The sequence below is a fragment of the Oncorhynchus mykiss genome, unplaced genomic scaffold (genome assembly GCF_013265735.2).
Source record: "Oncorhynchus mykiss isolate Arlee unplaced genomic scaffold, USDA_OmykA_1.1 un_scaffold_182, whole genome shotgun sequence".
Lineage (NCBI taxonomy): Eukaryota > Metazoa > Chordata > Actinopteri > Salmoniformes > Salmonidae > Oncorhynchus > Oncorhynchus mykiss.
In genome coordinates, this window is record NW_023493672.1 from 46,322 (window position 1) to 70,100 (window position 23,779).

A 23,779-nucleotide genomic window follows, 5' to 3' on the forward strand; every position below is an offset into this window, starting at 1 on the left:
CAACTGTAGCTGGGATCTAGTGTCTCTACAGTATGTAGACTAGCTGGGATCTCGTGTCTCTACGGTATGTAGACTAGCTGGGATCTAGTGTCTCTACAGTATGTAGACTAGCTGGGATCTAGTGTCTCTACAGTATGTAGACTAGCTGGGATCTAGTGTCTACAGTATGTAGATTAGTTGGGATCTAGTGTCTCTACAGAATGTAGGCTAGCTGTGATCTAGTGTCTCTACAGTATGTAGACTCGCTGGGATCTCATGTCTCTACAGTATGTAGATTAGCTGGATCTCGTGTCTCTACGGAATGTAGACATTTCACATTCTTAAAATAAAGTAGTGATCCTAACTGACCTACGACAGGGCATTTTTACTAGGATTAAATGTCAGCGATTGTGAAAAACTGAGTTTAAATGTAGTTGGCTGAGGTGTATGTAAACTTCTGACTTCAACTGTAGCTGGGATCTCGTGTCTCTACGGTATGTAGACTAGCTGGGATCTAGTGTCTCTACAGTATGTAGACTCGCTGGGATCTCGTGTCTCTACAGTATGTAGATTAGCTGGGATCTCGTGTCTCTACGGTATGTAGACTAGCTGGGATCTAGTGTCTCTACAGTATGTAGATTAGTTGGGATCTAGTGTCTACAGTATGTAGATTAGTTGGGATCTAGTGTCTACAGTATGTAGACTAGCTGGGATCTAGTGTCTCTACAGTATGTAGACTAGCTGGGATCTAGTGTCTCTACAGTATGTAGACTAGCTGGGATCTAGTGTCTACAGTATATATATTAGTTGGGATCTAGTGTCTACAGTATGTAGATTAGTTGGGATCTCGTGTCTCTACAGTATGTAGATTAGCGGGGATCTCGTGTCTCTACGGTATGTAGACTAGCTGGGATCTAGTGTCTCTACAGTATGTAGATTAGTTGGGATCTAGTGTCTACAGTATGTAGATTAGTTGGGATCTAGTGTCTACAGTATGTAGACTAGCTGGGATCTAGTGTCTCTACAGTATGTAGACTAGCTGGGATCTAGTGTCTCTACAGTATGTAGACTAGCTGGGATCTAGTGTCTACAGTATATAGATTAGTTGGGATCTAGTGTCTACAGTATGTAGGCTAGCTGTGATCTAGTGTCTCTATGATATGTAGACTAGCTGGGATCTAGTGTCTCTACAGTATGTAGACTCGCTGGGATCTCGTGTCTCTACAGTATGTAGACTAGCTGGGATCTAGTGTCTCTACAGTATGTAGACTAGCTGGGATCTAGTGTCTACAGTATGTAGATTAGTTGGGATCTAGTGTCTACAGTATGTAGATTAGTTGGGATCTAGTGTCTCTACAGAATGTAGGCTAGCTGTGATCTAGTGTCTCTATGATATGTAGACTAGCTGGGATCTAGTGTCTCTACAGTATGTAGACTCGCTGGGATCTCGTGTCTCTACAGTATGTAGATTAGCTGGGATCTCGTGTCTCTACGGAATGTAGACATTTCACATTCTTAAAATAAAGTAGTGATCCTAACTGACCTACGACAGGGCATTTTTACTAGGATGAAATGTCAGCGATTGTGAAAAACCGAGTTTAAATGTAGTTGGCTGAGGTGTATGTAAACTTCTGACTTCAACTGTAGCTGGGATCTAGTGTCTCTACAGTATGTAGACTAGCTGGGATCTAGTGTCTCTACAGAATGTAGACTAGCTGGGATCTAGTGTCTTTACAGTATGTAGACTCGCTGGGATCTCGTGTCTCTACAGTATGTAGATTAGCTGGGATCTCGTGTCTCTACGGTATGTAGACTAGCTGGGATCTAGTGTCTCTACAGAATGTAGACTAGCTGGGATCTAATGTCTCTACAGTATGTAGACTAGCTGGGATCTAGTGTCTCTACAGTATGTAGACTAGCTGGGATCTAGTGTCTCTACAGTATGTAGACTAGCTGGGATCTAGTGTCTCTACAGTATGTAGACTAGCTGGGATCTAGTGTCTCTACAGTATGTAGACTAGCTGGGATCTAGTGTCTACAGTATGTAGACTAGCTGGGATCTAGTGTCTCTACAGAATGTAGACTAGCTGGGATCTCGTGTCTCTACGGTATGTAGACTAGCTGGGATCTCGTGTCTCTACGGTATGTAGACTAGCTGGGATCTAGTGTCTCTACAGAATGTAGACTAGCTGGGATCTAGTGTCTCTACAGTATGTAGACTAGCTGGGATCTAGTGTCTCTACAGTATGTAGACTAGCTGGGATCTAGTGTCTCTACAGTATGTAGACTAGCTGGGATCTAGTGTCTACAGTATGTAGATTAGTTGGGATCTAGTGTCTACAGTATGTAGACTAGCTGGGATCTAGTGTCTCTACAGTATGTAGACTAGCTGGGATCTAGTGTCTCTACAGTATGTAGACTAGCTGGGATCTAGTGTCTCTACAGTATGTAGACTAGCTGGGATCTAGTGTCTCTACAGTATGTAGACTAGCTGGGATCTAGTGTCTACAGTATGTAGACTAGCTGGGATCTAGTGTCTACAGTATGTAGACTAGCTGGGGTCTAGTGTCTCTACAGAATGTAGACTAGCTGGGATCTCGTGTCTCTACGGTATGTAGACTAGCTGGGATCTCGTGTCTCTACGGTATGTAGACTAGCTGGGATCTAGTGTCTCTACAGAATGTAGACTAGCTGGGATCTAGTGTCTCTACAGTATGTAGACTAGCTGGGATCTAGTGTCTCTACAGTATGTAGACTAGCTGGGATCTAGTGTCTACAGTATGTAGATTAGTTGGGATCTAGTGTCTACAGTATGTAGACTAGCTGGGATCTAGTGTCTCTACAGTATGTAGACTAGCTGGGATCTAGTGTCTCTACAGTATGTAGACTAGCTGGGATCTAGTGTCTCTACAGTATGTAGACTAGCTGGGATCTAGTGTCTCTACAGTATGTAGACTAGCTGGGATCTAGTGTCTGCAGTATGTAGACTAGCTGGGATCTAGTGTCTCTACAGAATGTAGACTTGCTGGGATCTAGTGTCTCTACAGAATGTAGACTAGCTGGGATCTCGTGTCTCTACGGTATGTAGACTAGCTGGGATCTCGTGTCTCTAAGGTATGTAGACTAGCTGGGATCTAGTGTCTCTACAGTATGTAGACTAGCTGGGATCTAGTGTCTACAGAATGTAGACTAGCTGGGATCTCGTGTCTCTACGGTATGTAGACTAGCTGGGATCTTGTGTCTCTACGGTATGTAGACTAGCTGGGATCTCGTGTCTCTACAGTATGTAGACTCGCTGGGATCTCGTGTCTCTACAGTATGTAGACTAGCTGGGATCTCGTGTCTCTACGGTATGTAGACTAGCTGTGATCTAGTGTCTCTACAGAATGTAGACTAGCTTGGATCTAGTGTCTCTACAGTATGTAGACTAGCTGGGATCTAGTGTCTCTACAGTATGTAGACTAGTTGGGATCTAGTGTCTCTACAGTATGTAGACTAGCTGGGATCTAGTGTCTCTACAGTATGTAGACTAGCTGGGATCTAGTGTCTCTACAGTATGTAGACTAGCTGGGATCTAGTGTCTGCAGTATATAGATTAGTTGGGATCTAGTGTCTACAGTATGTAGATTAGTTGGGATCTAGTGTCTACAGTATGTAGATTAGTTGGGATCTAGTGTCTACAGTATGTAGATTAGTTGGGATCTAGTGTCTACAGTATGTAGATTAGTTGGGATCTAGTGTCTCTACAGAATGTAGGCTAGCTGCTATCTAGTGTCTCTATGATATGTAGACTAGCTGGGATCTAGTGTCTCTACAGTATGTAGACTCGCTGGGATCTCGTGTCTCTACAGTATGTAGACTAGCTGGGATCTAGTGTCTCTACAGTATGTAGACTAGCTGGGATCTAGTGTCTACAGTATGTAGATTAGTTGGGATCTAGTGTCTACAGTATGTAGATTAGTTGGGATCTAGTGTCTCTACAGAATGTAGGCTAGCTGTGATCTAGTGTCTCTATGATATGTAGACTAGCTGGGATCTAGTGTCTCTACAGTATGTAGACTCGCTGGGATCTCGTGTCTCTACAGTATGTAGATTAGCTGGGAACTCGTGTCTCTACGGAATGTAGACATTTCACATTCTTAAAATAAAGTAGTGATCCTAACTGACCTACGACAGGGCATTTTTACTAGGATTAAATGTCAGCGATTGTGAAAAACCGAGTTTAAATGTAGTTGGCTGAGGTGTATGTAAACTTCTGACTTCAACTGTAGCTGGGATCTAGTGTCTCTACAGAATGTAGACTAGCTGGGATCTCGTGTCTCTACGGTATGTAGATTAGCTGGGATCTCGTGTCTCTACAGAATGTAGACTAGCTGGGATCTAGTGTCTCTACAGAATGTAGACTAGCTGGGATCTAGTGTCTCTACAGTATGTAGACTAGCTGGGATCTAGTGTCTCTACAGAATGTAGACTAGCTGGGATCTTGTGTCTCTACGGTATGTAGACTAGCTGGGATCTAATGTCTCTACAGTATGTAGACTCGCTGGGATCTCGTGTCTCTACAGTATGTAGACTAGCTGGGATCTCGTGTCTCTACAGAATGTAGACTAGCTGGGATCTAGTGTCTCTACAGTATGTAGACTAGCTGGGATCTAGTGTCTCTACAGTATGTAGACTAGCTGGGCTCTAGTGTCTCTACAGTACGTAGACTAGCTGGGATCTAGTGTCTACAGTATGTAGATTAGTTGGGATCTAGTGTCTACAGAATGTAGGCTAGCTGTGATCTAGTGTCTCTACGATATGTAGACTAGCTGGGATCTCGTGTCTCTACGGTATGTAGACTAGCTGGGATCTAGTGTCTCTACAGTATGTAGACTAGCTGGGATCTAGTGTCTCTACAGTATGTATACTCGCTGGGATCTCGTGTCTCTACAGTATGTAGATTAGCTGGGATCTCGTGTCTCTACGGTATGTAGACTAGCTGGGATCTAGTGTCTCTACAGAATGTAGACTAGCTGGGATCTAGTGTCTCTACAGTATGTAGACTAGCTGGGATCTAGTGTCTCTACAGTATGTAGACTTGCTGGGATCTAGTGTCTACAGAATGTAGGCTAGCTGTGATCTAGTGTCTCTACGATATGTAGACTAGCTGGGATCTCGTGTCTCTACGGTATGTAGACTAGCTGGGATCTAGTGTCTCTACAGTATGTAGACTAGCTGGGATCTAGTGTCTCTACAGTATGTATACTCGCTGGGATCTCGTGTCTCTACAGTATGTAGATTAGCTGGGATCTCGTGTCTCTACGGTATGTAGACTAGCTGGGATCTAGTGTCTCTACAGAATGTAGACTAGCTGGGATCTAGTGTCTCTACAGTATGTAGACTAGCTGGGATCTAGTGTCTCTACAGTATGTAGACTTGCTGGGATCTAGTGTCTCTACAGAATGTAGACTAGCTGGGATCTCGTGTCTCTACGGTATGTAGACTAGCTGGGATCTCGTGTCTCTAAGGTATGTAGACTAGCTGGGATCTAGTGTCTGCAGTATGTAGACTAGCTGGGATCTAGTGTCTCTACAGAATGTAGACTTGCTGGGATCTAGTGTCTCTACAGAATGTAGACTAGCTGGGATCTCGTGTCTCTACGGTATGTAGACTAGCTGGGATCTCGTGTCTCTAAGGTATGTAGACTAGCTGGGATCTAGTGTCTCTACAGTATGTAGACTAGCTGGGATCTAGTGTCTACAGAATGTAGACTAGCTGGGATCTCGTGTCTCTACGGTATGTAGACTAGCTGGGATCTCGTGTCTCTACGGTATGTAGACTAGCTGGGATCTCGTGTCTCTACAGTATGTAGACTCGCTGGGATCTCGTGTCTCTACAGTATGTAGACTAGCTGGGATCTCGTGTCTCTACGTTATGTAGACTAGCTGTGATCTAGTGTCTCTACAGAATGTAGACTAGCTTGGATCTAGTGTCTCTACAGTATGTAGACTAGCTGGGATCTAGTGTCTCTACAGTATGTAGACTAGTTGGGATCTAGTGTCTCTACAGTATGTAGACTAGCTGGGATCTAGTGTCTCTACAGTATGTAGACTAGCTGGGATCTAGTGTCTCTACAGTATGTAGACTAGCTGGGATCTAGTGTCTGCAGTATATAGATTAGTTGGGATCTAGTGTCTACAGTATGTAGATTAGTTGGATCTAGTGTCTACAGTATGTAGATTAGTTGGGATCTAGTGTCTACAGTATGTAGATTAGTTGGGATCTAGTGTCTCTACAGAATGTAGGCTAGCTGCTATCTAGTGTCTCTATGATATGTAGACTAGCTGGGATCTAGTGTCTCTACAGTATGTAGACTCGCTGGGATCTCGTGTCTCTACAGTATGTAGACTAGCTGGGATCTAGTGTCTCTACAGTATGTAGACTAGCTGGGATCTAGTGTCTACAGTATGTAGATTAGTTGGGATCTAGTGTCTACAGTATGTAGATTAGTTGGGATCTAGTGTCTCTACAGTATGTAGACTAGCTGGGATCTAGTGTCTACAGTATGTAGATTAGTTGGGATCTAGTGTCTACAGTATGTAGATTAGTTGGGATCTAGTGTCTCTACAGAATGTAGGCTAGCTGTGATCTAGTGTCTCTATGATATGTAGACTAGCTGGGATCTAGTGTCTCTACAGTATGTAGACTCGCTGGGATCTCGTGTCTCTACAGTATGTAGATTAGCTGGGAACTCGTGTCTCTACGGAATGTAGACATTTCACATTCTTAAAATAAAGTAGTGATCCTAACTGACCTACGACAGGGCATTTTTACTAGGATTAAATGTCAGCGATTGTGAAAAACCGAGTTTAAATGTAGTTGGCTGAGGTGTATGTAAACTTCTGACTTCAACTGTAGCTGGGATCTAGTGTCTCTACAGAATGTAGACTAGCTGGGATCTCGTGTCTCTACGGTATGTAGATTAGCTGGGATCTCGTGTCTCTACGGTATGTAGACTAGCTGGGATCTAGTGTCTCTACAGAATGTAGACTAGCTGGGATCTAGTGTCTCTACAGTATGTAGACTAGCTGGGATCTAGTGTCTCTACAGAATGTAGACTAGCTGGGATCTTGTGTCTCTACGGTATGTAGACTAGCTGGGATCTAATGTCTCTACAGTATGTAGACTCGCTGGGATCTCGTGTCTCTACAGTATGTAGACTAGCTGGGATCTCGTGTCTCTACAGAATGTAGACTAGCTGGGATCTAGTGTCTCTACAGTATGTAGACTAGCTGGGATCTAGTGTCTCTACAGTATGTAGACTAGCTGGGCTCTAGTGTCTCTACAGTACGTAGACTAGCTGGGATCTAGTGTCTACAGTATGTAGATTAGTTGGGATCTAGTGTCTACAGTATGTAGATTAGTTGGGATCTAGTGTCTACAGAATGTAGGCTAGCTGTGATCTAGTGTCTCTACGATATGTAGACTAGCTGGGATCTCGTGTCTCTACGGTATGTAGACTAGCTGGGATCTAGTGTCTCTACAGTATGTAGACTAGCTGGGATCTAGTGTCTCTACAGTATGTATACTCGCTGGGATCTCGTGTCTCTACAGTATGTAGATTAGCTGGGATCTCGTGTCTCTACGGTATGTAGACTAGCTGGGATCTAGTGTCTCTACAGAATGTAGACTAGCTGGGATCTAGTGTCTCTACAGTATGTAGACTAGCTGGGATCTAGTGTCTCTACAGTATGTAGACTAGCTGGGATCTAGTGTCTCTACAGTATGTAGACTAGCTGGGATCTAGTGTCTCTACAGTATGTAGACTAGCTGGGATCTAGTGTCTACATTATATAGATTAGTTGGGATCTAGTGTCTACAGTATGTAGATTAGTTGGGATCTAGTGTCTCTACAGTATGTAGACTAGCTGGGATCTAGTGTCTCTACAGTATGTAGATTAGTTGGGATCTAGTGTCTATAGTATGCAGATTAGTTGGGATCTAGTGTCTCTACAGTATGTAGACTCGCTGGGATCTCGTGTCTCTACAGTATGTAGACTCGCTGGGATCTCGTGTCTCTACAGTATGTAGACTAGCTGGGATCTCGTTTCTCTACGGTATGTAGACTAGCTGGGATCTAGTGTCTCTACAGTATGTAGACTTGCTGGGATCTCGTGTCTCTACAGTATGTAGATTTGCTGGGATCTAGTGTCTCTACAGAATGTAGGCTAGCTGTGATCTAGTGTCTCTATGATATGTAGACTAGCTGGGATCTAGTGTCTCTACAGTATGTAGGCTCGCTGGGATCTCGTGTCTCTACAGTATGTAGACTAGCTGGGATCTCGTTTCTCTACGGTATGTAGACTAGCTGGGATCTAGTGTCTCTACAGTATGTAGACTTGCTGGGATCTCGTGTCTCTACAGTATGTAGATTTGCTGGGATCTAGTGTCTCTACAGTATGTAGACTAGCTGGGATCTAGTGTCTCTACAGTATGTAGACTAGATGGGATCTAGTGTCTACAGTATATAGATTAGTTGGGATCTAGTGTCTACAGTATGTATATTAGTTGGGATCTAGTGTCTACAGTATGTAGATTAGTTGGGATCTAGTGTCTCTACAGAATGTAGGCTAGCTGTGATCTAGTGTCTCTATGATATGTAGACTAGCTGGGATCTCGTGTCTCTACGGTATGTAGACTAGCTGGGATCTAGTGTCTCTACAGTATGTAGACTAGCTGGGATCTAGTGTCTCTACGGTATGTAGACTAGCTGGGATCTAGTGTCTCTACAGTATGTAGACTAGCTGGGATCTAGTGTCTCTACAGTATGTAGATCAGCTGGGATCTCGTGTCTCTACAGTATGTAGATTAGCTGGGATCTAGTGTCTCTACAGTATGTAGATTAGCTGGGATCTAGTGTCTCTACAGAATGTAGACTAGCTGGGATCTAGTGTCTCTACAGAATGTAGACTAGCTGGGATCTAGTGTCTCTACGGTATGTAGACTAGCTGGGATCTAGTGTCTCTACAGAATGTAGACTAGCTGGGATCTAGTGTGTCTACGGTATGTAGACTAGCTGGGATCTAGTGTCTCTACAGTATGTAGACTAGCTGGGATCTAGTGTCTCTACGGTATGTATCTCTAGGTTTTATCAGTCTAGTCAGACAGCCTATGGCCCTAGCCTGTGTTCTATTTAAGCAGTAAGGCCAGAGGCAGTGTGGTATATGGCCAATATACCACGGCTAGGGGTTGTTCTAACGCGCAACGCGGAGTGCCTGGATACAGCCCTTAGCCGTGGTAAATTGGCAATATACCACAAACCCCTGAGGTGCCTTATTGCTATTATAAACTGGTTACCAACGTAATTAGAGCAGTAAAAATCATTGCATTGTCATACCCGTGTTATACGGTCTGATCTACCACGGCTGTCAGCCAGTCTACGGCCCTGTTAACCCCCTCCTGCCCTGTTTCCTTAAGATCTTGTCTGGGTTTAATTGGTGGAGGCAATTACGTTTTACTGTCATGACATTCTAATGAGGAGTAACTGTTTCTCTGTCAAGGCTTCCCCTTAGTTAACAGAACGTATTACTGTCATGACATTCTAATGAGGAGTAACTGTTTCTCTGTCAAGGCTTCCTCTGTGTGAGCAGGCAGGATGGCAGGGGCGGAGGTCTACGGCCCCGTTAACCCCTCCTGCAAGATCATGACCTTCAGGCCCACCGTGGAGGAGTTCAGAGACTTCAACCGGTACCTGGCCCACATGGAGGCACAGGGGGCGCACCGTGCTGGCCTCGCCAAGGTGGGTGTGTGTGCCTGAGAGTAGGACTGGAAGTGTGTTTGGTGTGTGTCTGTTCAGGAAAGATGAGAGAACAACCTGTGTGTGTGTGTGCTTGTCTGAGTGTAATTTGGGGATGATCACCCCTGTCTCCAGGTGATAACCCCCCCTCTCTCTCTCCTCTACCTGTCTCCAGGTGATAACTCCCCCTCTCTCTCCTCTACCTGTCTCCAGGTGATAACCCCCCTCTCTCTCTCTCCTCTACCTGTCTCCAGGTGATAACTCCCCCTCTCTCTCCTCTACCTGTCTCCAGGTGATAACCCTCTCTCTCCTCTACCTGTCTCCAGGTGATAACCCCCTCTCTCTCTCCTCTACCTGTCTCCAGGTGATAACCCCCCCTCTCTCTCCTCTACCTGTCTCCAGGTGATAACCCCCTCTCTCTCTCTCCTCTACCTGTCTCCAGGTGATAACCCCCCCTCTCTCCTCTACCTGTCTCCAGGTGATAACCCCCTCTCTCTCTCCTCTACCTGTCTCCAGGTGATAACCCCCTCTCTCTCTCTCCTCTACCTGTCTCCAGGTGATAACCCCCCCTCTCTCCTCTACCTGTCTCCAGGTGATAACCCCCTCACTCTCTCCTCTACCTGTCTCCGGGTGATAACCCCCTCTCTCTCTCCTCTACCTGTCTCCAGGTGATAACCCCCCCTCTCTCTCCTCTACCTGTCTCCAGGTGATAACCCCTCTCTCTCCTCTACCTGTCTCCAGGTGATAACCCCCCATCTCTCTCCTCTACCTGTCTCCAGGTGATAACCCCCCCCTCTCTCTCCTCTACCTGTCTCCAGGTGATAACCCCCCCTCTCTCTCCTCTACCTGTCTCCAGGTGATAACCCCTCTCTCCTCTACCTGTCTCCAGGTGATTCCTCCTAAGGGCTGGCGTCCTCGGTGTAGCTATGATGATATTGATGACCTGGTGATCCATGCTCCTATCCAGCAGATGGTTGCTGGCCAGTCAGGCCTGTTCACTCAGTTCAACATCCAGAAGAAACCGCTCAGCGTTAAGGAGTTCAGACGCCTCGCCAACAGTGACAAGTCAGTAACTACACACACACACACACACACACACACACACACACACACACACACACACACACACACACACACAGATGTTCAGACGCCTAGCCAACAGTGACAAGTCAGTAACTACACACACACACACACACACACACACACACACAGAAGTTCAGTTATAACATAGATCTTCTACCTCTCCAGATACTGTACTCCCTCTACCTGAACTATGTGTTATATTTAGTATATGAGTTATAACATAGATCTTCTATCTCTCCAGATATTGTACTCCCCGCTACCTGAACTATGTGTTATATTTAGTATAGTAGTTATAACATAGATCTTCTACCTCTCCAGATATTGTACTCCCCTCTACCTGAACTATGTGTTATATTTAGTATAGTAGTTATAACATAGATCTTCTACCTCTCCAGATACTGTACTCCCTCTACCTGAACTATAATGTGTTATATTTAGTATAGGAGTTATAACATAGATCTTCTACCTCTCCAGATACTGTACTCCCTCTACCTGAACTATGTGTTATATTTAGTATAGGAGTTATAACATAGATCTTCTACCTCTCCAGATATTGTACTCCCTCTACCTGAACTATGTGTTATATTTAGTATAGGAGTTATAACATAGATCTTCTACCTCTCCAGATATTGTACTCCCTCTACCTGAACTATGTGTTATATTTAGTATATGAGTTATAACATAGATCTTCTACCTCTCCAGATATTGTACTCCCCGCTACCTGAACTATGTGTCATATTTAGTATAGTAGTTATAACATAGATCTTCTACCTCTCCAGATATTGTACTCCCCGCTACCTGAACTATGAGGACCTGGAGAGGAAGTACTGGAAGAACCTGACCTTCGTATCTCCCATATATGGAGCTGACGTCCCCGGGAGCCTCTATGACGAGGTAGATGTCTCAGGACTCATAGAATATCAGTCTCTCTCTCCTCTCTCTGTCACTCATCACCGATCATCAGGATCACTGTCATTTCACTCCCTGTATATTCCTTTCTAGTCATCCCAACCTCTCCTCTGTCCTGGTGCAGGGTGAAGTATAGAGGAGTGAAATATCTGACACAGCAACTCTATCTTGTTGTTTCTCTCCCTTCTGTCTCATCTAATTCTCTCTCTCCTCTCTCCTCCTCTCTCTCTTCTGTCTTTCATCTAATTCTCTCTCCTCCTCTCGCCTCCTCTCTCCCTTCTGTCTTTCATCTAATTCTCTCTCCTCCTCTCGCCTCCTCTCTCCCTTCTGTCTTTCATCTAATTCTCTCTCCTCCTCTCACCTCCTCTCTCCCTTCTGTCTTTCATCTAATTCTCTCTCCTCCTCTCGCCTCCTCTCTCCCTTCTGTCTTTCATCTAATTCTCTCTCCTCCTCTCGCCTCCTCTCTCCCTTCTCTCTTCTCTAATTCCCTCTCTCTCTCCTCTCTCCTCCTCTGTCTCTCCTCTCTCCCCCTCTCTCCTCCTCTCCTCCTCTTCTCCTCCTCTCCTGTAGGGTATAGAGGAGTGGAACATCGGCCACCTCAACTCCATCCTGGATGTGATTGAAGAGGACTGTGGTGTTTCTATCCAGGGGGTGAACACACCCTACCTGTACTTCGGCATGTGGAAGACCAGCTTCTCCTGGCACACTGAAGACATGGATCTTTATAGCATCAACTACCTGCACTTTGGAGAGCCCAAGTCCTGGTAGGGGGTACTGTTATTTACTAGCATGGTGTCGCTCAGGCAAACTGAGAGGCGGGGTTAGAGGGAGAGATGGGTAGGAAGGGAGGGGGGAATGACTTCTTTCCACCTCCCTCTCTCCCTGTTTCCACCTCCCTCTCTCCCTGTTTCCACCTCCCTCTCTCCCTGTTTCCACCTCCCTCTCTCCCTGTTTCCACCTCCCTCTCTCCCTGTTTCCACCTCCCTCTCTCCCTGTTTCCACCTCCCTCTCTCCCTCTTTCCACCTCCCTCTCTCCCTCTTTCCACCTCCCTCTTTCCACCTCCCTCTTTCCACTTCCCTCTTTCTACCTCCCTCTCTCCCTGTTTCCACCTCCCTCTCTCCCTGTTTCCACCTCCCTCTCTCCCTGTTTCCACCTCCCTCTCTCCCTGTTTCCACCTCCCTCTCTCCCTCTTTCCACCTCCCTCTCTCCCTCTTTCCACCTCCCTCTCTCCCTGTTTCCACCTCCCTCTCTCCCTCTTTCCACCTCCCTCTCTCCCTCTTTCCACCTCCCTCTCTCCCTCTTTCCACCTCCCTCTCTCCCTCTTTCCACCTCCCTCTCTCCCTCTTTCCATTCTGATAGTTGAATATGGGGCTTCTGATGGGGGAGAAGAGGTGTAATGGAATGCCTCAGAACCCTGAGGGAGTTCTACAGAGTTTTATTAGAGTTCTACAGAGTTCTACAGAGTTCTACAGAGTTCTACAGAGTTCTACAGAGTTCTACAGAGTTCCATGTCAGGAACTTTAGAATAGGTAGAATTCCAAGGCTCACCACTAGGGGCCAGTATTGTCAGTGTAGAGGATGACACATCTAAACAGTTTGTCTCCCTCTACACACCTACCCATACACTAGTTTTCTATTCACCTTCTGTGTTAACCTGACAAACATTGTCTCTGTCTACAGCTATATTAACATTAGACACATTGTCTATAGTAACATTAGACACATTGTCTATATTAACATTAGACACATTGTCTATATTAACATTAGACACATTGTCTATATTAACAGACACATTGTCTCTGTCTACAGGTATATTAACATTAGACACATTGTCTATATTAACATCAGACACATTGTCTCTGTCTACAGGTATGCCATCCCCCCTGAGCATGGGAAGAGACTGGAGAGACTGGCTACAGGTAATCTTAGTTTAACTAGATGAAATATTAAGTAAAAAGTAGAACACTTAGGCATCGTTTAGACAGGCAGCCCAATTCTGGTCTTTTGACAATAACTGGGCTGCCCGTCTAAACGCGGTCTTAGGAGGATAGACCTAAATTATTGTATCCAATAGCACTGTGTTGACTCTGTCAATCTATCTAACAGTCTCTCCACGTTGTGTGTGTGTGTGTGTGTTCCAGGTTTCTTCCCCAACGGGTTTAAAGGGTGTGAGGCTTTTCTCCGTCACAAGATGACCCTGATCTCCCCTTCTATCCTGAAGAAGTACAGCATCCCCTTCGACAAGGTGGGACAAACTGACTGTCTTAACTGTCACTTTTTAAAACCCTTTCATCTCAACTGTCACTTTTTAAAACCCTTTCATCTCAACTGTCACTTTTTAAAACCCTTTCATCTCAACTGTCACTTTTTAAAACCCTTTCATCTCAACTGCCACTTTTTAAAACCCTTTCATCTCAACTGTCACTTTTTAAAACCCTTTCATCTCAACTGTCACTTTTTAAAACCCTTTCATCTCAACTGTCACTTTTTAAAACCCTTTCATCTCAACTGTCACTTTTTAAAACCCTTTCATCTCAACTGTCACTTTTTAAAACCCTTTCATCTCAACTGTCACTTTTTAAAACCCTTTCATCTTAACTGCCACTTTTTAAAACCCTTTCATCTTAACTGCCACTTTTTAAAACCCTTTCATCTCAACTGTCACTTTTTAAAACCCTTTCATCTTAATTAACTGTCACTTTTTAAAACCCTTTCATCTTAATTAACTGTCACTTTTTAAAACCCTTTCATCTCAACTGTCACTTTTTAAAACCCTTTCATCTCAACTGTCACTTTTTAAAATCCTTTCATCTCAACTGTCACTTTTTAAAACCCTTTCATCTCAACTGTCACTTTTTAAAACCCTTTCATCTTAATTAACTGTCACTTTTTAAAACCCTTTCATCTCAACTGTCACTTTTTAAAACCCTTTCATCTCAACTGTCACTTTTTATCTTAACTGTCACTTTTTAAAAGCCTTTCATCTCAACTGTCACTTTTTAAAAGCCTTTCATCTCAACTGTCACTTTTTAAAAGCCTTTCATCTCAACTGTCACTTTTTAAAAGCCTTTCATCTCAACTGTCACTTTTTAAAACCCTGTCATCTCAACTGTCACTTTTTAAAACCCTGTCATCTCAACTGTCACTTTTTAAAAGCCTTTCATCTCAACTGTCACTTTTTAAAAGCCTGTCATCTTAATTAACGGTCACTTTTTAAAAGCCTTTCATCTCAACTGTCACTTTTTAAAAGCCTTTCATCTCAACTGTCACTTTTTCAAACCCTTTCATCTCAACTGTCGCTACAACATAGTGTTAGAACACACTTCTACACTATCACCAATCTGACTTCTAGTCATCTGTACCAACATTACAACAGCTCTTCACTTTAGTTGATTGTCTTTATGTATTGACTGGTTGTATATAGTCTTACAGTTTACTGCTGAGAACCCTAACCTGGTCGTCATTAGGATACGTTAACTATCCTGAGATACCTAACCTGGTCGTCATTAGGATACGTTAACTATCCTGAGATGCCTAACCTGGTCGTCATTAGGATACGTTAACTATCCTGAGATACCTAAGCCTAACCTGGTCGTCATTAGGATACGTTAACTATCCTGAGATACCTAACCCTAACCTGGTCGTCATTAGGGTACGTTAACTATCCTGAGATACCTAACCTGGTCGTCATTAGGATACGTTAACTATCCTGAGATGCCTAACCCTAACCTGGTTGTCATTAGGGTACGTTAACTATCCTGAGATACCTAACCTGGTCGTCATTAGGATACGTTAACTATCCTGAGATGCCTAACCCTAACCTGGTCGTCATTAGGGTACGTTAACTATCCTGAGATACCTAACCTGGTCGTCATTAGGATACGTTAACTATCCTGAGATACCTAAGCCTAACCTGGTCGTCATTAGGATACGTTAACTATCCTGAGATACCTAACCCTAACCTGGTTGTCATTAGGATACGTTAACTATCCTGAGATACCTAACCCTAACCTGGTCGTCATTAGGATACGTTAACTATCCTGAGATACCTAACCCTAACCTGGTCGTCATTAGGGTACGTTAACTATCCTGAGATACCTAACCCTAACCTGGTTGTCATTAGGATACGTTAACTATCCTGAGATACCTAACCCTAACCTGGTCGTCATTAGGGTACGTTAACTATCCTGAGATACCTAACCCTAACCTGGTTGTCATTAGGATACGTTAACTATCCTGAGATACCTAACCTGGTAGTCATTAGGATACGTTAACTATCCTGAGATACCTAACCTGGTCGTCATTAGGATACGTTAACTATCCTGAGATACCTAACCCTAACCTGGTCGTCATTAGGGTACGTTAACTATCCTGAGATACCTAACCCTAACCTGGTCGTCATTAGGATACGTTAACTATCCTGAGATCCCTAACCCTAACCTGGTCGTCATTAGGAGAGAGGTTGTGTATATGTGAGACTGATACGTTAGCTATCCTGAGATACTGTCTGGACCTGGTCGTCATTAGGAGAGAGGTTGTGTATATGTGAGACTGATACGTTAACTATCCTGAGATACTGTCTGGACCTGGTCGTCATTAGGAGAGAGGTTGTGTATATCTGGTAGAGACTGTGAGGCTGATACGTTAACTAGATTAACACAAGTGATCCTGCCGACAGCAGTGTGGGAGATTCTCTTTTCTGTCAAGGGATCTCAATGGGGACAAATTGATAGAGGAAATTTGCCAGTGGTTTTGTCCTCAATAACCCCCCCCCCTCCCCCCTCTCTCCAGATCACCCAAGAGGCAGGCGAGTTTATGATCACCTTTCCCTATGGCTACCACGCTGGCTTCAACCACGGCTTCAACTGTGCCGAGTCGACCAACTTCGCCAGCGTTCGATGGATCGACTACGGCAAGGTGGCCACTCAGGTAAGATGAAGAGAACACCACACTGTTTACTCGGAACTGTTTCTGTTGTGTGTATTTCCACGTGGAACCAGGGACCCCTCCAGAACTATGGTCAGTACCTCTGGGGGGGGAGGCAGTACTTCTGGGTCTCAGGGCAGGTGATGTCACTTTCACAATGGAAGCTTCTAGCACACACAGCTAACAAGCTAGACGTTCTACTTTCCCTACGCACACAGCTAACAAGCTAGAGATTCTACTTCCCCCTGGACACACAGCTAACAAGCTAGAGATTCTACTTCCCCCTGGACACACAGCTAACAAGCTAGAGATTCTACTTCCCCCTGGACACACAGCTAACAAGCTAGAGATTCTACTTCCCCCTGGACACACAGCTAACAAGCTAGAGATTCTACTTCCCCCTGGACACACAGCTAACAAGCTAGAGATTCTACTTCCCCCTGGACACACAGCTAACAAGCTAGAGATTCTACTTCCCCCTGGACACACAGCTAACAAGCTAGAGATTCTACTTCCCCCTGGACACACAGCTAACAAGCTAGAGATTCTACTTCCCCCTGGACACACAGCTAACAAGCTAGAGATTCTACTTCCCCCTGGACACACAGCTAACAAGCTAGAGATTCTACTTCCCCTGCACACACAGCTAACAAGCTAGAGATTCTACTTCCCCCTGGACACACAGCTAGCAAGCTAGAGATTATACTTCCCCCTGGACACACAGCTAACAAGCTAGAGATTCTACTTCCCCCTGGACACACACAGCTAACAAGCTAGAGATTCTACTTCCCCTGCACACACAGCTAACAAGCTAGAGATTCTACTTCCCCCTGGACACACAGCTAACAAGCTAGAGATTCTACTTCCCCCTGGACACACAGCTAACAAGCTAGAGATTCTACTTCCCCCTGGACACACAGCTAACAAGCTAGAGATTCTACTTCCCCCTGGACACACAGCTAACAAGCTAGAGATTCTACTTCCCCCTGGACACACAGCTAACAAGCTAGAGATTCTACTTCCCCTGCACACACAGCTAACAAGCTAGAGATTCTACTTCCCTCTGGACACACAGCTAGCAAGCTAGAGATTATACTTCCCCCTGGACACACAGCTAACAAGCTAGAGATTCTACTTCCCCCTGGACACACACAGCTAACAAGCTAGAGATTCTACTTCCCCTGCACACACAGCTAACAAGCTAGAGATTCTACTTCCACCTGCACACACAGCTAACAAGCTAGAGATTCTAGTATGCTAGTCTGGTTCCTAACCCTCCTCCCTACCTCTAGTCTCCATTTGTGGAGAGGTTCCACACTAAATAGTATGCTAGTCTGGTTCCTAACCCTCCTCCCTACCTCTCTAGTCTCCATTTGTGGAGAGGTTCCACACTAAATAGTATGCTAGTCTGGTTCCTAACCCCCCTCCCTACCTCTCTAGTCTCCATTTGTGGAGAGGTTCCACACTAAATAGTATGCTAGTCTGGTTCCTAACCCTCCTCCCTACCTCTCTAGTCTCCATTTGTGGAGAGGTTCCACACTAAATAGTATGCTAGTCTGGTTCCTAACCCTCCTCCCGACCTCTCTAGTCTCCATTTGTGGAGAGGTTCCACACTAAATAGTATGCTAACTCCCTTCTCCCCTCCTCCCTAGTGTACATGCAGTAAAGACATGGTGAAGATCAGCATGGATCCCTTTGTGAAGTGGTTCCAACCGGACCGCTATGCTGTGTGGAAGCTGGGGAAAGACTCCTGTCCTCTGGACCACACCCGAGCCACGCCCGCCACCACCCCAGAACTGCAGAACTGGCTTCAGCGCAGCCGGGTCAAGACCCCTGTGAACAGGTATGAGGATGGAGGAGTGTGGGAGGAGGAGGATGGGGAGGGAGGAGGAGGATGGGGATGGAGAGGTGTGGGAGGAGGAGGATGGGGATGGAGGGAGGAGGGGTGTGGGAGGAGGAGGGAGGAGTTTGGATGGGGATGGATGGAGGGAGGGAGGGGTGTGGGAGGAGGAGAATGGAGGGAGGATGGGGAGGGAGGGGTGGGAGGGGTGTGGGAGGATGGAGATGGAGAAGGGAGGGAGGGGTGGGAGGGATGTGGGAGGAGGAGGATGGTGTGGGAGAAGGAGGGAGGGGGATGGAGGAGGGAGGGAGGGGTGTGGGAGGAGGATGGGGATGGGGGGGTGTGGGAGGAGGAGGGAGCAGGAGGATGGGGATGGAGGGGTGTGGGAGGGGGATGGAGGGAGGGAGAGAGGGGTGTGGGAGGAGGAGGGAGCCGGAGGATGGGGATGTAGGGGTGTGGGAGGAGGAGGAGGAGGATGAGGTGGAGGGAGGGGTGTGGGAGGATGGGGATGGAGGAGGGAGAGAGGGGTGTGGGAGGAGGAGGGAGCCGGAGGATGGGGATGTAGGGGTGTGGGAGGAGGAGGAGGATGGGGTGGAGGGAGGGGTGTGGGAGGAGGATGGGGATGGAGGAGGGAGGGAGGGGTGTGGGAGGAGGAGGGAGCAGGAGGATGGGGATGGAGGGGTGTGGGAGGAGGAGGGGGATGGAGGAGGGAGGAGGGAGAGAGGGGTGTGGGAGGAGGAGGGAGCCGGAGGATGGGGATGTAGGGGTGTGGGAGGAGGAGGAGGATGGGGTGGAGGGAGGGGTGTGGGAGGATGGGGATGGAGGAGGGAGAGAGGGGTGTGGGAGGAGGAGGGAGCCGGAGGATGGGGATGTAGGGGTGTGGGAGGAGGATGGGGTGGAGGGAGGGGTGTGGGAGGATGGGGATGGAGGAGGGAGGTATTTTTTTTTACATTGTTCTGAATATGTGGCATGTCAAAGAGATGCTAAATGTATCCCCTTTACAGCAGCCTCTCACACCCACGGACCAGATCCAAGCGCCTGAGGACCAGCGAGGAGCCTGTCGCCTTGGAAGGGTGCTCTGTCCTGGGTAGGAGGAGGGGCCTCGGAGGCACCCTGGGTCCCAAGGTCCGGAGAGGCTGCAGGGCTGGGGAGGATGAGGACGATGAGGAGGAAGGAGAGGATCAGACTGAGAATACACTCCGGCTCCCTGGTAAGAGATTAGTTGATTTGATTCTGAATGATTTATTGATCGATGGTAAGAGATCCTATTAAATGACTAGAGGGGCTATGTCATGAACCTTCGACGTTCCACAATGGGGTGAAAATGTCAGCCATATTGGTCAGGGAGAAATCCAAACCAGTCTAATTGGAATGAATGGCAGTAGAGGCATAATTCTGCGACTTAAAATAAAACTAAGGTGTGTGATATATCAGAAATTGTGCAATAGAATTATTGTCAACCTAAAATATTGTCCAAAAAAATTAATGGGAACCATTTGTCTAAAACAGTCTGGCTAACTAACAGATATACAGTGCAGACGAAATTCGTTAACTTCGTTATTTTACACCATGTCTTATAAACAGCACTGGGAAAGCGTGGTTGACCAACTCCCTGACCAAAATGGCTGCCCTTTAACCCATCATAAGAAGGTTCATGTCCATTCTAGAATTGTAATTCCTAATTCTATGGCTAACTCATCATAAGAAGGTTCATGTCCATTCTAGAATTGTAATTCCTAATTCTATGGGTAACCCATCATAAGAAGGTTCATGTCCATTCTAGAATTGTAATTCCTAATTCTATGGGTAACCCATCATAAGCAGGTTCATGTCCATTCTAGAATTGTAATTCCTAATTCTATGGCTAACTCATCATAAGCAGGTTCATGTCCATTCTAGAATTGTAATTCCTAATTCTATGGGTAACCCATCATAAGCAGGTTCATGTCCATTCTAGAATTGTAATTCCTAATTCTATGGCTAACCCATCATAAGCAGGTTCATGTCCATTCTAGAATTGTAACTCCTAATTCTATGCGTTAGAGATCCAAACGGACCCAAGCCTTTTTCTTCTGTTAAATCTTCTGGATTCGAGTCCATGTAGACTAATATTTTATCATTCAAATGTTGTTGTTTTTTGACCATCTCAAAGTTATTTTTTTTATCTGAGAGTGGATTTTCTGTTGTGTCTCTGTTCCACAGGTCCTTGTCGGCAGATGTGTGTGGTGAAAGTCAACAGAATGGAAGTGGAGAGTGACCGGTTGGCCTTCCCCTGTCCTCCTGAACCTCTGCGCCCCTCGTCTTTCCTCTCTCTCTCTTCCGACTTCTCTTCTCGCCCCTCTCCCTCTCTGACCCCTGTCTCAGTGGACACCACAGAACAAGGGACAGGGGTAGGGACTCACCCCTCCTCACCCCATCTGCATCCCACTAACCCCCCACAGAACCCCTCAGGGTCAGAGTTCGCAGAGGTCATCAAAGGACCCCGTCAGAGGTCCGAGGCTGCCCCAACACCTGCCCGATCAGAAAGAAGAGAAATCCCCGGAGGACCGTTTAAGTCAGTATGTATAGAATCGACACCACTGGGACAGGTCCCCGAGGACTGCTCTGTGGATGTCCACCCCTCTCCAGACCCTTTACGGACCAGGTTACCTTCCCCCAGAACGGTGCACCCGACTGGGGCTCAGGGGTGTACGGACTCGGCCTGTGGTGGCCCTGGAGCTTTTCAATCAAGTTCTTCTTGCGTAGAGAAGTCGTCTTTTAACCTAACCTCAACCCTAGCCCCCCGCACTGAGTATACAATGGATACGTGTCAAGGTACTGCGGTTAATACTACTACTACTACTACTACACACAGCAGTCACACCTCTGAAAGCAAAACACCAGCACTTTACAATGACATTTACACGAACACTGACTCCGGGTCCAGAGGACCTGTTATTTCTGGTTCTGGTCCGGGTCCAGCTAACTTGTTCAGGTGTAGTGAAAAAAACTGCACTCCCGTTGAAAACCGTTCCGCTCTCCCGATGTGTACCACACACAACCGTGTCCCCATACAAAACCCTTCCCTTCTTCCGAGGTGTAGTTTACGAGACCGTTGCCCTCCTCTCCTCCAGAGGATCAACGGGGTGGACATGCCCTTCCTCACTCCAGAACTGTCTGGAGAGACGAGGTTCTGCCCGCCCCTGCCGCCCGTTCTCACCCAGGAGATGCCCTCCCTCACACTCGCCGTCAGCGGAGGTCACGCCGAGATCAAAGGTCCGAGGTCGTCCTCCTCGACTGGCCGACACGGTGGTGCTCTAACCTTACCGGATTTGCCGGGCAGTCACCCGGTCCTCGCCCCCGTGCTCCGACGCGAGACACCCACGACCCTCTCGCCAGGAACGGAAACGTTAACGGACGAGGTGTGCGAGGTGGAGTTGGCGTCAAAGAAGTCGGAGGAAGAGGATTTTCGACCGTTAGCGCCTTACAGCGACTGGCACTTGGGTTCTGCTGAAGACCACCATAGACCAGAGCTGGATTTACAGTTAGCGGCTTACGTGGCTAATGCAACTAGCGATGCTCGGCCCAAAATGGCCGCCTCTGATCACAAAATGGCCCCCTCTCGGCACTCTGGTCCAACTGAAGACCACCACCATAGGCCAGAGCTGGAGTTACAGGTAGCAGCTTACGCGGATAGCGCAACTAGCGACGCTCAACCCGAAATGGACGCCTCTCTGCACAAAATGGCCGCCGACGCTTCCCATCTAGAAGCACTACCAATCCAAACATTGTCTGAGGCAGTGCTGACCATCGAGAACCACTGTAGTCGAACCTCCGCGGAGACCCATGCTAGCAATAATAACCACATGCTCTGTGACGTTACACTACTGCCAACGCAGCAAATCCAGAAACACGGGTCCTCGACGGAAACTGCAGCAGTATCCATGGACTCCGACTCAGAAGGATCCTCTCAAAGAGACAATGTATTTAGAGACTCCAGCACTAAGGGTTTATATCTAGCTAGCACCAGTTTGACTTCTAAAGATACGTTGGCCCACTCTTCTGAGCTGAGTGAATTAAATGACCATTCAGCAACAGCAACAGCACAACACCAACACAACCATGACCAAACTCCACACTCAAACATGGATGCCGTTTGTAGTTCCCAAAATGTGGATTCCATTTGTAGTTCCCGAAATGTGGATTCCATTTGTAGTTCCCGAAATGTGGATTCCATTTGTAGTTCCCAAAACGTGGATTCCATTTGTAGTTCCCAAAACGTGGATTCCATTTGTAGTTCCCAAAACGTGAATTCCATTTGTAGTTCTCGAAACGTGGACTCTGTTTGTAGTTCCCAAAGCCTCTACCTGGAGCCCAAACCTTTCTCAGACGGCATCTGGAAGAACCTCAACTCCCAGAGTCCTGCGGTGCTCATCGAGAGCCTCCACCACCCGGAGCTCCCCGCCGACTATACCCACGATGCACTACCTTACACCATGTGGACCGAGCCGCAGTGCAAAGAGGTCACGGACCTCGATCACGAAACTGAGACGGACGACCAGGACCCGGAGGGACATGGGGACGGGCCTCTCACCTGGGCCCAGCTGGAGTCCACCTCTCTGGGGTCGGCCGGTGTCGGGGAGCCCCTGGGCCTCTGTGGAGACTTTGAGCTCCAGAGAGGGGAGGTGGAGGCAGCGGAAGCCCTGGCTCTGTGCAGGGAACTGGGGGTGGAGAGGGAGGCCGAGGGGGCTCTAGAACCTGACCCTCCCGAATCGCCCTTGGAGGAGAGACCGGGGGAAGGGGAGGTGTCAGATATGGAAGAGGGAGATTCGGAGGATGAGGGGCAGAGCAGCACGAGGGAAGAGAGTAGTAGTGAGTCATCGGAAGGAGAGGCTGAAGAAGAGGAGGAAGAAGGGGAGGAAGACTATGATAATGATTTGAGCGACTTTGAGTGTGGCGACTCGGGGCTGGAACCTGGAGAGGTTTGCACTGTGCGTATGGCTGCTGAGACACATAAACACGATAAAGCACACACACACACACATACGATAACACACACACGTACGATAACACACACACATATACGATCACACACACGATAACACACACATACGATAACACACACACACACACACATATACGATAACACACACACATACGATAACACACACACACACATACGAAAACACACATATATGATAGATAACACACACACATACGATAACACACACACACACATACAATAACATACACACATACGATAACACACACACACACATACGAT

At 46.6% G+C, this 23,779-nt stretch overlaps 1 protein-coding gene across 11 annotated transcripts in view; it reads left to right on the forward strand.

Annotated features, from left to right (window-relative positions):
- The window catches only part of LOC110534600 (lysine-specific demethylase 4A), a 55,641-nt gene that overhangs the window by 4,393 nt on the left and 27,469 nt on the right, over positions 1 to 23,779 (forward strand). For 8 of the 11 annotated variants that reach the window (XM_036972593.1, XM_036972597.1, XM_036972594.1 and 5 more), the window contains exons 2-11: positions 9,593 to 9,760; positions 10,647 to 10,822; positions 11,620 to 11,734; positions 12,320 to 12,513; positions 13,620 to 13,669; positions 13,892 to 13,995; positions 16,542 to 16,679; positions 18,329 to 18,519; positions 19,521 to 19,726; positions 20,719 to 23,486. In XM_036972593.1, coding sequence (XP_036828488.1) covers positions 9,617 to 9,760; positions 10,647 to 10,822; positions 11,620 to 11,734; positions 12,320 to 12,513; positions 13,620 to 13,669; positions 13,892 to 13,995; positions 16,542 to 16,679; positions 18,329 to 18,519; positions 19,521 to 19,726; positions 20,719 to 23,486 — 4,086 coding nt within the window. In that variant the 5' untranslated portion in view covers positions 9,593 to 9,616. The remainder of the gene's footprint in view (positions 1 to 9,592; positions 9,761 to 10,646; positions 10,823 to 11,619; positions 11,735 to 12,319; positions 12,514 to 13,619; positions 13,670 to 13,891; positions 13,996 to 16,541; positions 16,680 to 18,328; positions 18,520 to 19,520; positions 19,727 to 20,718; positions 23,487 to 23,779) is intronic. The other 3 variants (XM_036972595.1, XM_036972604.1, XM_036972596.1) reach the window with 2 other exon arrangements.